Source organism: Myripristis murdjan, chromosome 15 (genome assembly GCF_902150065.1).
Source record: "Myripristis murdjan chromosome 15, fMyrMur1.1, whole genome shotgun sequence".
Classification (NCBI taxonomy): Eukaryota; Metazoa; Chordata; class Actinopteri; order Holocentriformes; family Holocentridae; genus Myripristis; species Myripristis murdjan.
The window spans coordinates 5,090,911-5,110,165 of NC_043994.1; the positions used below are offsets into that span (position 1 = coordinate 5,090,911).

General features: G+C 40.1%; 1 protein-coding gene across 5 annotated transcripts in view; it reads right to left on the reverse strand.

The window, feature by feature from the left end:
• Nucleotides 1-1,001: 1,001 nt before the first annotated feature.
• LOC115373106 (coiled-coil domain-containing protein 172) overlaps nucleotides 1,002-19,255 on the reverse strand; it is a 228,827-nt gene continuing 210,573 nt past the window's right edge. For 2 of the 5 annotated variants that reach the window (XM_030071364.1, XM_030071363.1), the window contains exons 7-9: nucleotides 14,006-14,072; nucleotides 8,826-8,873; nucleotides 5,557-5,772 (exon numbers count right to left, since the gene is read on the reverse strand). In XM_030071364.1, the coding sequence (XP_029927224.1) occupies nucleotides 5,572-5,772; nucleotides 8,826-8,873; nucleotides 14,006-14,072 (316 nt within the window). In that variant the 3' untranslated portion in view covers nucleotides 5,557-5,571. Of the gene's footprint in view, nucleotides 1,019-3,248; nucleotides 3,495-5,556; nucleotides 5,773-8,825; nucleotides 8,874-14,005; nucleotides 14,073-19,255 lie in introns of those variants that run through there. The other 3 variants (XM_030071370.1, XM_030071365.1, XM_030071368.1) reach the window with 3 other exon arrangements.

The following is a 19,255-nucleotide window of genomic DNA, read 5'->3' on the forward strand; positions in this document are numbered from 1 at the left end:
AAGAAATCAAATCATTCTGCTGGTTGGTGACAGGAAAATTGCCACCTTGAATGCCATACGCAAGCATGCACGCACACGCACACGCACGCAGACACACACACGCACACACACACATACACACACACACACTCTACACTGTGCATTTTCATTTGCGTTGGCCTCCTCCACAATTCTTTACTCCCTTGATTCGCCTCCATTTTTTGCCTCTCGCCAGCTATTCAGGTAGTAATTTGTAATAAAGGCTTATCAAGAAACAGAAAGTGCAACTGTAATTTAGCCCACTCACCTGCTTATGTCTCACATTAGGATGGCTGAATTTCCCAAGGTCAAATGACTCAGTCAGATGACAAATTGACAGCTCTGCATACACTTGCATATTGAGGAGCAACCATGACAACCAAATACCTATCATTATATCGCATAAACTCAAAATACTTCTTCTCTTTCATTCTCCCACACAAATTTCTGTCTTTCTGAATAAAACATGTGTAGACATTTTATTAGAGTAGTTAGGGAGAGGGAATACAGCAACTGACACACAGATTTGAGAGCCTCGTGAAACAAACCACTGGTGAAGTGATGGCGAAGAAAGGTAAATCTTAGCAGGCAAAAGGTGAGCTTCAAATGGAGAAAACGGTCCTGGTGGTGGGACACAAGCTGCGACAGTTCCAGAGGCAGTGCTCGGAGTCCACAGGAATGGTCACAGTTTGTCCATCAGCCTCCTCACAGTGATCCTGTGGTAGCCAGCACAGCACGAGGAAGAGCAAAGAGCATATAAAACCACAACAAATGCATGAGCTGCGGTATGTCGTTTTGTGTCTTCTTTTTAAAGCCACCATGTTAAACCCCAAGTGGTTACTGCTGTGGTATTCCTCTGAGTCTAAGGCCGGGGTCAGCTATGAGTCTATTGAGAGGAATGCTCCAACACCATAAGCTGGAACTCAAACCCGTTCTTTATTGTATCCTCAACTCCATAGTCCACCGTCCTCCAACTCATGACCTGGAAATCAATCTCTTCCTGCAAGAAGGAAGTCTCAATTCATTAAATGTTCAAGGAGCAAGGAGCCTTCCAGAGGAGCCTTGAGCAAGTAAACACAAGAAAACCGTCAGTGCATTCCACAAATAAGCCTCTCCATTTTATTCATTTATTGATTTATCTTTATGTTACCGTCAGAATGACCAGAGGTGGGGGACTCAAGTCATAAATTTGAGGACTTGAGACTTGTTTGTCTAATACTGATAAATGACTTGACTTGACTTTGACTTGGTATTCATGACTTGACACTTGATTTAGACTAGAGGAAGATGACTCGAAAGGACTTTTTTTTAAATTAAATTTGTGCATTTTTCTAGATATTAAGATGTTACGTTTTGTTTTTGAAACATGATTGGCTGATTTTTACTGCAATGCACGCAAACCTGGCTAGCTACTAGGATGAGGTAGACACTACATTAGTTTAGTAAGTGCTGCTGTCAGTCCATGACAATGGAAATCAAACACAACTAGTAGGTGAGTGAGAATTCAGAGTGAGGGGCCACTGGAGTCTGACTGCACCAGCTTAGCTGTGGCCAGTACATCTCTCGATGCAACGGAAAACAAATCCATCATGTGGACCTGGAGAATCACCACTGCCACTGTTGGCCAGACCCAGACAACCACCACATCAAGCACATTTTATTCAACAAAGTTCACATCTGAAAAGGATCTAACTGAAAGATTCCAGGAGGAAGAGTGGACCAGAAAGCTACTCCAGAAGCGATATTCTTTTACCCATGCTTTTTCTCAGACCTTTGTGTATTTGTAAAATACACACACACAAAAAAAAAATTGAGTGGTTATATGCTGCTATACATGAAATATTGGCTAGCTCCTATTGATAGCTTGCTCTCTAGTTCATATAGTTTATAGTTTCAGACTGTTGGTTGAGTCAGAGCTTTTTAATGGTGCCAGAATTGCTGACCTTGTAGCTGACAACCAGTTGCCCCACTAGGGATGAAGAAAGTTATTGATTGATTGACTTCGCAAAGTTCAGTTGGAACCCAGCTTTTAACTTTTTCTATGCCTGGAAAGCAAATTCTGGGCTTGAACCTACAGGCTTATGTGTTTACCTTTTTTTCTTTGATGCTGCATGTGTACAGGTATAACTGTCCACTCATTAGTGGTGTTGCAATAGGCTAGAATTTTTTTTTCTATCACTGTTGAAAACTCTTGCTTGTGTTTTGTGTTGCATTAACTTTGCATAAGTTTGGCAAGAAGGCCTTCAATAGAACAATGGCAAGTAGTTATACATATGTGTGTGTGTGTGTGTGTTGTTGCTGTTGTTTTTGTTTTTTGATGTACTTCTGTTATCACTTTACAGCTTAACAGCATTTTAGAGTTATAGGGCTATATTATAGGATCAGAGCCCCACTCTCTTTGTTGTTCATTTAGGAGGCTTCTTGTTGATTGCCACAAAATGTCAAATATCAGTAAGATTTATAAGGTGCAAGCAGGCTGCTATGGTTTTCATTAATGTTCAAAATAAAACTCAACTTTTCATGACCACTGTCAGTTCATTTAAATGTGTAAATTGGTGAAGATCATCAGAATTTCATATGACTTGATTATTTATTATGTTATTTGCTTGACCAAAGCAACAATTTGACTTCATTAGGCTGACTTATAGCAGGTGGACTTAAAGCAGGAACACCACAGTAACTTGGGACTTGCATATGTGACTTACTCACCTCTGGGAATGACATAGGTCATAAATCTTCCACCATGTTCACAGCTAACATTTGGAATAACAGCGTCATCAACTTCAGCATACGTTTTTATGTACTTACCTCTGGACCTATAAGTGTCATTTATCAGTCATTGCAGAGTTGATGATTGAAGGTTGTTTCACAAAAGATTAACTAGTTCAGATCTTCTAAAAGAACTATGTCCTTTTGCTGTGTAGTGTTGAATCAATGCACACAAAAGCTGTCACACCCGCAGGGAGCTGAAACTAAAAGCTATAAACAAACAAAGCCTGTCTTGATCTTATGTGCACTGTAATAGCATCAAATTATTTACCCACTCTGTTCATGTCTAAAATGCCAGACATAATATTAGGCAGGATGTGTCAAGCCCTTTCAGATAGGTCTACATTATGCAGTTAGGATTTGGATAACTTTTTTACATTTTATGTTCCTTTACTTTGAAAACTGTCACATCAAGATTACTTTTTTAAAAAGTGAAAGTTATAAAGAAAAAGCACTTGCAGAATATTAGATTTTGTATAACAATAGGCAACAGTTCATTATAAGTAATGACAAGTGAAAACAGGTGTGCAACATGTCAGAGGACGTTTTGATTAGTCTTGCTCACATCTCGTGAGGGGAGGACACAAATGAAGGAATCTGAGAGGAAACAAGGGACTGTGACGGATCAAATGTGCTCTGCGTTCATGTTGTGCTCTTTTATCCAGACAGTCGCTGTCCATGGTCCTGAAAGTTGTTTGCGCAGTCACCTGACAAATATTGAGAGAAGAGCACACTCAGTCATTATTGGTGTCAGTTGTAATTACACGTGCTGTTTGAGTGCACTGTTATTTATTTTCTTTTTTCTTTTTGACTTTCCACAACAGAGTTATGATGTGAATACATGGAACAAAACAAACATCTCAGCAAAACAATCAGTTACAGAATAGTCCACTGACAGTAGGTTGTTAAGGCAAACAACAGAGGACAAAATACACTGACAATACTTCACTTCTATGAATGATACTATGATGAACAGAACTAATAATGCAAAAACAAGTTAAATCACTTAATTGCAAATTTAGCGAATGAGTCTTCAGTTGTGTGTTTTTTGAGATTCAATAATGTTAAATCCATTTCCTCAGGCAGGTTCTTCCAAACTTTTGATTGCAAATGCTTAATTGTCTCTTTTTTAAAATCTTGTCTTTGACCTAGATCTCTTGGATTAGCACAAATAGTTTTATCTTAGATCTAAGACTTTACTTTTTTATGCAAGGAGTTAAAGGTTTCATAAAACAAAATGGTCCAAAGCCCTTTATTGATTAAAAATCAGTGAAACCTTGAAGTCAATTACATATCCAACTGCAAGCCAGTGTAAAATATTTAATCACCCTCAGTAGGTAAATATGTTAATCTTAATATGTTATTAAATATGGATAAACATGTTTAAACATGATAGTGTAAAGGGAAATAAAGTAAGACAATAAAGCAATAAGGGGCTAATAAAATGATTAAATTCACCATAGTTAGTCATTACAGTGACGGCTTATTGCAGAACACTGCAGAGAGAAAGTTTGCACGCATGTAAGTAGTATTTATGTATCATGAAACTAAAAGATTATGGCAAAGTATCATGTTATGTAAGTATGCTCAAGCTTGTTATTAATGAAATTTCAACAAATTGCACAACTTACAGATATACAATTTCATAATTTGGTAATACAAAAGGTGTTTCTAAGAAAGTGACAAGTAATAGCACAGGTGTTATTAAGTAATTAAGCTGTGATTTCTATGCATTTATCCTTCTTAGTTACACCTATAGCTATGTTGGATATATATATCTTATAGCCATCTGTACAGTCATGAATACTTTGTAATTACTTCATCATTATGTGGTACACACTCAGGGACCCAGGGAGACTTTAAGAAGAAAGGCTAAGATGGCAGTTAAATGATCTCTTAGATCTATTTAAGATCCTAGCTGCTGTATTTTTAACTGGTCATAGATGAAAAGGCTTGCAACCAGCTTGCAATCATAAAGAATGCAAACATTTCTTAATCAGCAAAACAGAGAAATAACCTCAAGTCTTCTGCAGAGAGGGGGGTTCCAAATTTCTGCCCTGAATAGACTTGCACAGGTAGCAGATTGAAAAAAAAAAAAGAGAGCGAGAGAGAGAGAGAGACAGAGAAAGAGAAGTGGCTGTAAGTAATCATTGGCAAGCCTCCATCAGGGCCCATCAGGGTTTTACTAACATTTAATGTTTGAATGTTTGCTAGATAAGCTTCATTGCTGGAATTGCTCTGATTTCTCAGAAGCATTGGATAATGTTAGCTGTAAGCCACCTCATTTGTTTGCAACTACCACTTTGGTGGGTTTCACTGAGGAATGCTAACACTTACTTCCCAGGTTGTGCCAAATGCCTGGTGGATTACAATAGCCTAAGATTCAAAATGTCAAGGAAACACCTTTAACTGGAGAGCAGAAGACGTGTCATCAAGCTCCACTGATCAAAGACATCAGAAGAGGATCCGTGGGCCGCGCTGGTCACTGGACACAATCACACAAAGGAAGAAAGAAAGAGGTAGAGGGCTTCTGAGAGAGACTAAGAGTAAGAATCAGCAAGTGAGGACCGGTGTGGGCAATTCTGAAGTGAACTGCAGTGTGCAGGCTGTGCGTCTGTCTAATGGCTGGAACTGCGACTCTGTATAAACGGCTGGAGGTGGCTGACAGCTGATTTAGAGGCTGGGCCGTAGTAAATGAAGCGGAGCGCTAATGGTCCTCCCCGCCACAGCTTTAATGGACATACCCACAGAGCACCGGGCACAGAGCACTAGCTTGCTAACTTACTAGGTGGCATGGGGGGGCAGATGGGGGATGGAGCAGGGGGCAGAGGAGAGGAGGAAAAAAGTAGAGCGGGGGGGAGGTGAAGGAGGGAGAGGAGGGGAAGTGGAAGACCAAAAAGTGTGGCGCGTCCTGTGGTTTCTGGCCATCTTCCCATCTGGAAGATAGGCGACAGAAGGAGGGAAGTCTGTCTCCTCTTCAGTGGCCTGACAAATAGCGGAATAATGTTAAAGATTTGTTTAGCTGCACACTTAGATTTCTTTCTTTCACTGTCCTCGTTGTTCAAAGACCCGGTAGCCAGTGACCTCTGAGAAAACATTTTCAAGACCCCAGAGGACATTCTTCTGACAGAAACAATTAATCCTGACTCCAAACTCAATTTAAATCAGTTCACTGAGTCTTACCTACAGTAGTGAGTGGATTACCCAAAAGTACCTCATTAATGATTACTGATTTTTACTGATTACATTAGAGATTGTTCCTGTTTCCATGACCTGGTTTATAGTGTTCCTGCCTTGGTATGCATTCATCTTTTGGAAAGTTAGTTTCATAATATTTGCTTAGTTCCACAATGTTATATATTCATTTAAAAATGCATTAATTGAACTTATTTGAAACGATTGCACTGTGTGAAAATATCATAATTTATGCCACATAGTCTTAGATTCCAGTACCCTGCTGTAAGAAGCAAACTGGCAACTCTGTAGCAAAGTGTTGGCTGCAGTCTGAGGACAAGCAAACTAAGAAATATTCAGTGGCAAAATAATATTTCTCCAAATCACGTCTTGACAAGTCTGAGCCGCAGGCAAGCTGGCTATAGCTTCATTCCATCCTTGTTAACACCTGTGTATAAGTTGCTAATTATGCCCAGTGTTTGTTTGTTTGGAGCCTTGTTTTGTAGCCCACAGAATAACATTCAAAGGATTCTGTGTAATTGTCCTTCTTCTGCTGTAATGCCTTTGAGGCCTGCTGGACTGTTTGGGTGGCTGGTGCTAATTACAATTCGAATGCTGTCTCTCTGCCTGTCTGCTTGTGTTGCGCTCAACTGCGTGTGCGTGTGAGTGTATGTGTGTCTCTTTGTATGTTTGTGCGCACACGCGGTGATGTCCTCGGAGGACCTCGTGCCACCCCCGTGTTTCATGTTCAGCTCCTGGAACAGCATATCCCAGGCTTCCCTTGCAGCAGCCTGCGGCCACACTGGTGGGAATTTGGGAATTTGTATTGAGATGTGTGGCAGTGATTGCCATCACTAGGCCCTTTGTAAAGAACGCCTCAGGTTTGCAGTGCATTTTATTTAGTATCCCTAAATATAACTTATTTCAAAAATGCATTGCTGAAATTGACATTTAGCAAAACAAACAAAAATTGAATAAGACTGTACTCTGGGCTTCAGGGACCTCTTGGACACCACTGTCTGCTAGCTTTTGAGACGGTGGAATCCAAACAATTGTTTTTTTTTTTTTTTGCCTTTTTCACATTCATCTCTTGGCTGTTTGTTAAGTTGGTTTGTGAAGTTTTGTGAAGCCAGTCTCACATTAATCTCTGGTGTCTAGAATTAAGGAAAATGATGATCCCAATATAGTGAAGCCCACTGCTACCTTTAAGTGTTGTTGAAAATCATACTCACAGGTTGAGCACACATAAACAAAGCAATGTGGTAAGTAGGACTAGGAACACTGGAATTTTCTACGATAATGTGATGTTCGGCAGACAGAGAGCAAAGAAGTTGTCAACAACTGAGCATGACAAGACACCTTTTTTTTCTTTTTTTTTTTGGACTTAAGTGCATGTAAAGTTCTTCTAAATTAATTTTAGACTTTAGAAGGGGCACTAGAAAGCATCCTAAAATGCACCCAAAAAAAAAAAAATAAAATAAAATTATATATATATATATATATATATATATATATATATATATATATATATATATATATATATATATATATATATATATGCGCTATATTACCAAAAGTATTCCCTCACCCATTCAAATGATCAAAATCAGGTGTCCTAATCACTTGGCCTGGCCACAGGTGTATAAAATCAAGCACTCAGGCATGCAGACTGTGAAACAAGACATTTGTGAAAGAATGGGCCGCTCTCAGGAGCTCAGTGAATTCCAGTGTGGAACTGTCATAGGATGCCACCTGTGCAACAAATCCAGTCGTGAAATTTCCTCGCTCCTAAATATTCCACAGTCAACTGTCAGCTCTATTATAACAAAATGGAAGCGTTTGGGAACAACAGCAACTCAGCCACGAAGTGGTAGGCCACGTAAAGTGACGGAGAGGGGTCAGCGGATGCTGAAGCGCATAGTGCAGAGAGGTCGCCGACTTTCTGCACAGTCAATTGCTACAGAGCTACAAACTTCATGTGACCTTCAGATTAGCCCAAGTACAGGACGCAGAGAGCTTCATGGAATGGGTTTCCATGGCCGAGCAGCTGCAGCCAAGCCACACATCACCAAGTGCAATGCAAAGCGTCAGATGCAATGGTGTAAAGCACGCCGCCACTGGCCTCTAGAGCAGTGGAGACGCGTTCTCTGGAGTGATGAATCACGCTTTTCCATCTGGCAATCTGATGGACGAGTCTGGGTTTGGAGGTTGCCAGGAGAACGGTACATTTCAGACTGCATTGTGCCGACTGTGAAATTTGGTGGAGGAGGAATTATGGTGTGGGGTTGTTTTTCAGGAGCTGGGCTTGGCCCCTTAGTTCCAGTGAAAGGAACTTTGAATGCTTCAGGATACCAAAACATTTTGGACAATTCCATGCTCCCAACCTTGTGGGAACAGTTTGGAGCGGGCCCCTTCCTCTTCCAACATGACTGTGCACCAGTGCACAAAGCAAGGTCCATAAAGACATGGATGACAGAGTCTGGTGTGGATGAACTTGACTGGCCTGCACAGAGTCCTGACCTGAACCCGATAGAACACCTTTGGGATGAATTAGAGCGGAGACTGAGAGCCAGGCCTTCTCGACCAACATCAGTGTGTGACCTCACCAATGCGCTTTTGGAAGAATGGTCAAAAATTCCTATAAACACTCTCCTCAACCTTGTGGACAGTCTTCCCAGAAGAGTTGAAGCTGTAATAGCTGCAAAAGGTGGACCGACATCATATTGAACTCTATGGGTTAGGAATGGGATGGCACTTCAGTTCATAGTATGAGTAAAGGCAGGTGAGCGAATACTTTTGGTAATATAGTGTATATAGCTGCATTACTAATCATAAAGTCAAAAACAATGGGTACAATTTATTACCTGTTTCACTTTGCCATCTGCAACTCCAGCAACCAGCGTGTTGTTGCTCTGTCGATACGAAAATTAAATCAAGTTGGAATCAGGCATGACAAGGTAGTGAGGGGTTCCACTCAATGCCTTATGCACATGTTAGGTCAACTGGAAACAGCTGTTTTTTAGAAATAGGTGCACACCAGATGGTTCCAGTACATATATGGCTTGAAGGACAAAATTTCTGGCTTTTGGTAATATGTTCACACTCAGGCAAGGTCTGTAAGGTGTCTCTGATATTATAATGACTCCCTTGTGTCTTGCGGTATTTTCATTAATATTAATACTTTGGGATGGGGCTTTAGGTCAACATGGGCTGCGATCAGTAGATCTATCATATTAGACCTCAGTGGTCCTAACCAGATTCAAAACGATGGTGTTACATTTGAGTAGGTCTGTCCTGATCCAGTTGTGCAAAAGCCAGAAAATTTTCAGCAGTTTCTGTGGGGACTGTTTGGGCAGCAAATGTTTCATGTTAAGTTCCAATCAAGTTAAGCCTAAATCATCCCATTAACCCATTTAAACTGTGCAGTTATGTGTGTAACACGACCAGACAGAAAAAAGTAAAATTACCCAGAATGATTTACTGGGACAAATTCATTTTCTTACCAAAATACAAAGATGTATGGTTCAAAAATGTATGAGCTCAAAATAATCTAATGTGTCCACAAGGTGTTTGTTGTCAGTGGTGTAGCTCCAGGCTTTACTGCTTGAGTTATCCCATGACACACGAAAAAAACGTGAACTAATTAAATGAGTGATAATTTGGGAATTTGGATTAATGTGGATCCTCTGAAAAGAAAGAATATAAAGCCTGGTGCTATTTAAATACCTAATTTGTCTTGCTACCAGATACTGAACGTTGTAAAAAAATGGTTTGCTGCAATCTTCAATGCTATAATTCTCATATGATGTTAAAGCACAATTTCAGTTAATACTCTTGTTTTAGCCACACACACACACACACACACACACACACACACACACACACACACACACACACACACACACACACACACACACACACACTTTATAATACTACCAACCTTTTCTCAAAGCATGCCATGCCTTTGTGTGTTTTAATTCATTTTTAACACATTTTTCCATTTCTTTTTCATGGGGGCTTTTTTGGTTTGTTTTTGTTTTGTTATTGTACTTCTTCTATGGTAGTTTTGGAGATCCTTGCACACATACCTGAAAAGTCTGAAGGTCTGCTAGGTCGATCATGTGCTGGTGGGCAGAACTGGGAGAAGCACAAAACAAACCAACTTGGTAGCCTGACTAACTATTATATAAGTATAACTATCTATCTAATGTATATCTATGTCTATCTATATATCTATCTATATATCTATATCTATCTATCTTATATATATATATGTATGTATATATATTTAAGTAGCAAAGTCCACATCATCCTTTCCATGGTGAGAAACAGATGATCTAGATTAGTTTGCTGTTGACTGGACTGTTTTGCAGCATTTTGCAAATGCATCAAACATCTAAACAAGCATGAATTGGCATGAAAAAAGCTATAATCGTAAAGTACATGCCCTGTAGTACATGGGCTAAAACAGAAACAGAAACTGTAGCTGCCGTTTGATGTATGCATGCATGCCTGTGTGTGCACAGCGTATCTGGGATAAGTTTTTCACTTCTGTCTGCCACTTCACAGCTATTGTGGTGGTGGTGGCTTGCCCTGAGCTTTAAATCCCATAAATTATAAATTCAACCAATCTGCCTAATTAATGCTCTGCAACATGCTCTCTTCCACGCTTCTTTTGAAGCCATCTTTTAAGGCAGCACAGGTTCCCCTCAGGACCTCTGAGTTTTTATATACATAAGAGAATCTTTTAACCAAATCCAAGGTACAAAGACAGACAGTTAGCTTGACAGAAAGATAGTTGTTGGCAGGCCAGCAGGCAGACAGATGGAAATGGAAAAATAAGAATGGTTTCGTGTTAGAGGAGCACTCAAAGCACAGCTCTGGTTGTGTAACACCGAGTTAAGGGAAGGATCTGTTCTCACACATTCTAAAATCAACAATCAGTGTCCTCCACTTGCAGAATCTATTTATACATCATCACTTTTCGTTAATTCCTTTTCTGCCATCATCTCATTCTCACACTGAACCATCCTCTGGCCCCACAATGAGTATGTGTTAAAAGCAAAATAAAGTATGAAGGGAGACAGCATGTGAATGGAGGAGCAAAAGAGAGAATGTTAGGAGTGGCGAGGTGACGGTTTCAGGAGATTATATAAGTGTAAAGGGATTGGGCTGCCGTGCTGTAGAGCCGCATGCTAACGGGCTCGAGAATTAGCTGCTCTGTTGTAACTGCCACTGGAACGCTGCCATGAGCAGAAAAGGGTTTGTGAGTGGCGGATGATGGGTGGCTGAGTAGAGGAGGAAAAATGATGGAGAGAGCACAGGACAGAGAAGAGAGAGAGAGACAGAGACAGAGAGAAAGACACAGAGAGAGAGACAGAGAGAGAGAAAGAAGCTCAGCGTAGGAAGTGTGATATTGAGAGGGGTGAATCTGTCAGTCATCCGAGGTACTCGGGCCCCAGCTGAATTCAGAGTGGTGGATTACATGCTTGACCACATGGTTGGAAAAAGTACAGTTTGGGAAAAATAGACTCATGTCAGACAGACATTATGATGCGTCTGCTGTGCCCAAATAATTTCTGAAAGACGGAGAGGGAGCCGCACACATGTAAGAACCCACAGGAGTCCCAATTGTGTGCTATACAAAGATGGCATTTTTTGTGGACCAAAGGCCTGTCATCATTATGATCCACCACTGAGGTACATGATGTGAAAATTGAAATGATATTTGAAAAAGGGAAAGTGGCTGCCGGTTGGAGATCAAGATAAAGAGGGAACTGGATACTGTACGAGACAGCTTAAAAGATGGAAGTTGGTAGGGTGGCGGAAGCAGCGGAGGCCCTCTGCTGTGTTTACAATTCTACGTACAGCCACCGCTTTGCAACGTAATTGTCAGGTAATCGTTCAGAAGCAGAGGCCCGGGCCACTGATAACAGTCTTTAACTTGGGCTTCTCTTGACCTTCTGAACACTTTGTCAGCCCTTCCTCTCCATCCGCTGCCTACCACTTAACGCAATCGTCATTCTGGAGATGGATATTGAGTTGCAGACGGGACACTTGTGCCCTTCTCGCACTGCGCTGCTGACTTGGCTGTACAAGTAGCCTTGTTGCTGGCTCAGATCAATACTGTTCATACTGACCCTTAGAGGGAGTGACACTACAAAGTCTGGGCCTGGGAAAAAATACAGCAGCCTCTCAATAAGAAAATTACAGACATATTTCAAAACCATGAGGTCATGAATTCATGCATCAGAGCAGCATATCTATGTTTTTGATGTTATACACTGAACAGATAAAAGAAATAAAAGGAAATTTTAAAGAGATTGTTCATATAATCCGTACCCCCCAGTAATTTGGATAATCATTGTCAAATCTACCTGAATCAAATCTATTTCAATCAATTTGGGATTTCTGAAACACTATGGGGGTCTTGTGATGTTGGCTTGTAGTTTTTGTTGCCACCTTTGAGGCTGTTCATGTGTCTGAAATGCTGAATCCAAAATCCAACTGTTTCAAAACCTTTACAAATGTATTCTGAGATGATCAAAAAAAATCCCACAACACTGCAGGAGGAACGTCTTGAAAAATAGCAGCCCACAGTCGAGGTCTTGAAGACAAACAAATACAAAGCAGGGCAATAGTATTGACATAAACTACTGCTATGCCTTGTGCCAGCAGTTTCAAGTCTTTTCCTTCTTCATCTGCCAGGTATCTGCATTGTCAGAACATCTCTATTTGTCTGTCTGTCGTCATCACTGTGTCCTTTGTGACAACTGACCGTGTCTCGCTACTGATTTTTTTTTCTTGTTTATGACGGATATGCTCAAGAGTGACAACTATCATTTTGTGAGAATCGGGAGGAAAATCGATTCCTAAATGAACTGCCATTCATGAGGGTGGAACCAAAGGGAAGAGGAAACAAAAATGTCCTGAAATGACTCAATAAGCAATGCAGAAATCTTTGATCAGTTTTATCCTTGCCAAACAGATTTTTTTTGTCCACCCTGGGGAATCCTAAAGAGTCTCAGGAAGGACAGGGAGGCATCTTGTTCATCGGCACCAGTTGGAGCGTGCCAATATACCCTGAACCCAAAGGACTCTGGAAATCTCCAGGGCTTGTCATGAATTTAAATCGGCCCACTACTGGTGTAGCAACATGAATACTGATTTGCTTAACTTGGAGAATATGTTATCATTTTGCCTCTCCACACTTAAAGCAAAAGGTCAAGTCACAAAGAAATAATGTATGAAATTTGTTGCCATTTTACCCATGTTTTAATAACATCACCTGTCATAACGGACATAAAACTTGGTATAACAAGTAACACAAGAAGTTCCATTCTATTACTTAAATTAGTATCCTACTTTTTAAAAACAGCCCTTACATTATAGTATTGTGGTCTGCAGAATGTAAAATTTCATACTGATAATGGCTTGTTCATCTGTGGAAGGCATTTTAGCTTTTATCCTTTGCAATATTTTCAGTTTTTATCTCTAAAGATAGAATATCGCTAGCGAGTTAAAATTTACTGCGTGTTCCTGGTCTTTCAGTGTAATTGGATGAGAGTGGAATTACATAATATTTGATACAGATGTCCACGGCTATCCATTCGTACTCTCACTCTCTTGCTCTATTAGAAAAGACAAGATGTGCTGAGTGCAAACAGAGCACCTCTTTGACTGGACAAACCGAAGCGAGGCCAGATTGCTCCTCTCTTTCTATACTTTTCACAGTGGAATTAATGAAATTATTGCACTTTGTCAATGTGGAGATAAGATTTGTATTGACAGGGCCTCTCAGTCCAGGATAGCACTGCTTGGCCTGCTATTCAAAAATCAATACCTGGCAGCAGTACATTCACCCTGCTACAGGCACTGGCCCAAGACGGAAGAGGGGTGGTGGCTTTGGCCCCGTTGCAAGTTTGTGTGTCCGTGTGTATGTGGCTGGTCTTGGAAGTATCACAGCGCTATACATCAGTACATGTTAGTCAGTTTGTTAACATTTCAATAGTCATTTTAAATCTGTGAGCGAGCAGTGACTCACCACCCCCACTCTGTGCTGATCGGGCTTCTGTGCTCTGCTTTTCTCTGCCATCATGAAGGCTGGCTTGCTGAAAAACAAAAAAAAAAAACAAAAAAAAAACCTGTCTTGAATGGAGCAGCATTGAACTGATGGGTTTAAAGTCACAATAACATAAAGAGCAACTGTCCTCCAGCACAAACTACCCCATAGGTTGTTTGTACAAGCAGCTTATGACTAATTATAGTTATGTTTTAAAGTTATGCGACCTGCCAGACCTGTAAGTAAAGACAACCTGGTGTGTTATACAGATCGATGGGAGGAAGGTGGGGAGAAGGTTGGGTGGCTCATGGGTCAATCAACAAGACTGGGGGGGTTATTTCATGGTGCACAGGCATGTTTACATACGCAATTCAACTAACCACGTCATCACAGATCTTTGAACCTTATTGAACCTTAGAGCATTTTTGAGTGATCCCTCTCTGCATTAAGCCTGGCTCCAATGCTGTTCAAACAAAACACATCAAATTAAAGAAGCTGTTTCAGTATAGATTTAGCAGTAGGTAATGCTGCACAATTAATTTGCTGCTGTGTCATTTTTTCACTTTGGACATAATGCACTTTGTCTTGTAAACAGCCAGTGTGAGACACAATATTTAAGTAACTCTGTCACACGTACAACTAACAAATGCAGCTGCTGTCCTGAAGAATAACTCAAGGCAAGGCTCTGAAAGTCGTGCACTTCTCTTCAAACACGGCTCCCCCAAACATTTCATTAGATGAATGATTCCCCCACACCACTTTAGAGGAGCAGTTTGTAGCACCTGGCCAAGGTGAGAGCAGGCCCAGGATTTATAGTGGAATGCACATAACCTCAAGGTGAACTAGCTAGTAATGACACTATCTCGGCGCTCAGTGTCTCTCCCTCATCTTCACACTGCCTATAAAACGGAAATGCATCCAGAATCAAGGATCCTGCCAGCTCCCGCCACTATTTCCTGGCGACATTTTCCATTCGAACAAGGCTTGTTCTTTTTTTAAAAGATGTCCCCATTTGCTCTGAAGGGCCTGTGATGTTGTTGAATGGGTATGCGAGTCTTTCAGACATCGCTTACAGATGCCTTTAAATCTCACTGAGGAGAAGCTAGCCTGAAGCATTTGGGAAATAATGAGGGTGAGTTATTGATGAGACAGAATCACATAAAATGGACAGATGACTGGCCATCAAAACTGTGCCAAAAGATAAAGTGGAGCATAAAATAGATTTTGTGGATTACAGGACACCAGCTGTAAAGTTGTTTATAAAGTTGTTTGTTTGTGTGTGTGTGTGTGTGTGTGTGTATATGAGCTTGTGCCTGTGGGTGTAAATGCATATTGAGTGTTTGTGCGTCTATATATACTTGACAGGTGATGTAGATGTTAAAGGAGTTTAAAAGAAGAGGACATTATTTTAATATAGAGATCGCAAAATGTTGATCATCCTGTCTTTCCTGACTGACCCAGGAAGCAACAGGCAGCCTTTCAGGAGCAAACACCACTCAACAGCTGTCTAAATCTTATTTTGTCCACCAAAAGGAGGGTTCTTTGTCCTTTACCACTTTCCTGGAACCACATGAATCTCTACTGAGAAAAAGTATTAATGTGTGTGTCTGTGCTTGTGTGTACACAAGAATTTGTGTACACATTTCTGTGAAGAATAATAATGTGCCACATTCATCAAACATTTGGAAGCACATGTCTTCATCCATATCATTCCTGAATGAGAACCATGTCTAAGTGACTTCCATACTCATAACTTAAGATAATGGCTCTGAATTGAAAATACTGTCTAAAGCAAAGGAGAACACCTACAGTCAAAGTCTTTTAGGTCACAGTGACATCTAAGACAGTTTGAAACCACCTCAGCACTGCAGAAACCAAGAAAACGCTATGTGTAGTTCAAACAGCAAACAAACCAATGCTACTCTGCTGCAGGAACAGTGCTATAATGTCCAAACTCAAAGAAAACACACATATGAAGGGTCATCATGGAGCAGAAATGTATTTATGATACATTCTCAGAGAGAACCTTGGAAAAAAAATAACTCAGTAAATAAAAGACAGTGGTTTTATTTCAAACAGTTCACTACTAAACCAAGCACAATGACATGGGAACAAGCACCGCTGTGCTTTCCCTATCAACGCGCAGATCAGTGTTGTCAGTGGAGATGTGTTGGTGTGTGGCATCGTTCCACCCAGCACACCCAACTGGACTGTGGGCTGAGCCTCTTCACCCACTCCTCCTTTCCCTCATGAGTCCAAATTATCTGTGACTTTACTTTAGCTCTTTAAACACTCTCTCTGATTATAGAATAAAAGCACATTGAAAGACCATCTACAACAGATTAATAACTTGAGAAACAGTAGTTACACACCGAAAGCTGCCTATTTACAATCCAGTTGAAGTGAAAGACATGCTTCACAGCCTCTGAGACATGTAAATTTTGTTTGAACACATGAACAATTCAGATATTTTACTAAGTCCTAAATGTGGATATGTGGATGGATGATTTATGGACAAACTAATTTCTAAATTGCTGGATAAATGATGGCAATGTGTTTTTGTGGGTGGAGGCCACCACATATATCCCTATAGGCATCTAACACTGTTCCAGTGGGTGGCACATTCCTGGAACGGCATCATTTTCACAATTTTGTATGAGTGTGTGAGTGTGAGTATATACTAGATAGTCCATTTCTGTAAGAAAGTACATCTAACACTGTCATATTAGGTGGAGCATTCCTGGAACACAATCATTTCAACAATTTTGTCTCTCTTTCTGTGTGTGTGTGTGTGTGTGGCATGCTGAGTGTGCATGCGTCTTTATATGTGGGAGTCTGCAAGTGTCAGCCTGCATTAGAGTGTGCACGTGTGTGAGAACACACATTTCTATATGAATGTGCATCCAACACTGTCATGTTGGCTGGTGTGGAATTAAAGCACCATTATGAGAGGCAGCAATGAAGATGAGACTTAATGTGTTTGTGGAATGGAAACTAACTAATCAGCTTTAGGAGAGCACTTATTGGAGCATTGGAAACTAATCAAAGTGAAGAATGGGGCTATTCAAGTCCAGGAACAAAGCATTCAGTCTCCCAGAGAGGACAAAGGAAGACATATTAAAGAATTAGAGTTACTGCATTAACAGCTTGCCACACCCTTTATTTCTCTTGCTTTATTTACTGCTGAGCCCAAAGACCGCTCTCACCCTCCACCGCTGGCTTTATAAAACATCAAATACAATGACCTTTCTTTAAATTTGTCACACTTACCCAGATACTGATGGTATGCATTTACTTTCTGAATAAAATTACAAAATTCCAGCAGGACCTGAAAGGCTTGAACAAGCGCCTGACTGCTAAATATGCCCCCATCTTATGTAAATTCATGAGTCTCGAGCTACAAATCAAATGACGCTATAAAAGAAAACTGCGTTGAGTCTCCGGCACCTCTCTAGCGAAATGCCTCTCTCAGATACGCTATGTTTAGGATCCCATCAGGGCAGTACTTTATTTTACAGTACAATAAATACATGACATGGAGCAGATAATTATGTGGTAAGAGGAAGTACTTGCCGGTAATTATTTTGTCAAGTTGTAAAAAGAAAAATCAGGTAGTTAATCTGCGTATTATGTGGCATTTTGTAGGTATGTGGTAACAAGTTGTAACAATGTACTTGCTGTTATTAATATTAAATCTGTATTCAGCAGGTTTGAGGTGCTGTTGTTAATTCAGTGTTTCCAGGTTAATAAAAGTATTATTCATGGATGACACGGTGGCAGAGGGCCTGTAAAATAAAATGATAAATTCCCATAGTAATTTTGTAGCGATAAGGTGCTACTTTGTGGCACTAACAACCTTAAAATCAGCTACCAAAGATACCAACAGATGCAATCATGATGCATTTTTAGTAAATTTACAGATTTTATTATAGAGCTTTTGAATTGACTGATGATGGTACCTCAAAGTATTGTGCTGCAACTGCGGAAATTAATGTGTCATCACTTATTTTACAGACTTCTAGCCATGGTACAACTGTGTCGCCTAAGAATTACTTTCTCATTCAACTAAACTGCATTCTCAATTACATTTCATGGGAAACATATTTTGTTGCAGATTACATTTGTTCATATTGTATCACAGAAATGTTTGAAATCAGTTAATCGAAAGTCCATGTTAGGAGGAAGGTGGGGTGGCAACACAGCTTTCACTAAGGAGAACCAAGTTATGTTTAGTTATGTTACCTTAACCAAGTGTTTTTTATGCCTAGCCTTTCCCTTACCTTAACCACTTAAAGAAATATGGTTTCCTCTTGTGGTGCATAAGCTACCCTTAAGTGGTTTTGGTGCCTAAACCTACCCATGTGACCCACTATAAAAGCAAGAAACCCCAGTGCATCTCATTTAGTTGTGTGGGAACCAGACATGTTGATTAGAAACATATTTGTGATACATCAGAAACAAATGTAATCTGCAACAAAATATGTTTCCCTATAAATGTGATGTGAGAATGCAGTTTAGTTGTACAGGAACATCATTTTTAGGAGATGGTGTTGCATGGTATTACCACTGAAATGACACAAACATCAACCTGATTTAACAACAGTACAACACACTTCTTGAATTCAATGCACACTTGATACCAGTAAATAAGGCTGAATGATATGGGAAGATTAAAAAAAAAAAAAAAAATCGTATTGCAATAATTGCGATTGACTTTGATTGTGACAGTTTCCATTTTCCCTGAGAAAAAAAAGTCTAAAATGGTGATGTGATCTTTCTTAGGGTCTGTACCAAACAAACATGTTTTCTAAATCTGAAGAATAGGATTTAAAAGCCAAAGCATCATTGGCATAAATTCTTCTCTTATTCAAAAAATAAAACATAATTATAAATAGCAGCTTGGATATTTGGACATCACACTTGGCCATATTGTTTTGTTTGGAAATATTTCAGTTGTGCTGTTCACTGTTGCCAGAAAGTACCTGGAACTGCAAATTATTTCCACAAAATAGGCAGATCAATTTCCTGGCATTTTTGTACCGACATAATAAATACCTGCAATTACTTCTCACCAGCTACTGCCACCTACAAATCAGTCATTTAACATGCCGTAAGTGCAACAAATATAAATTCAGCCCTACATTCTGCAGCAGTCCAGTGTTTGTTCATGAGTTCAAGCCCAAGGTTTACCACAGTGTAAAGAAGCAAAGGCGCTTTCCGTCCTTCATAACA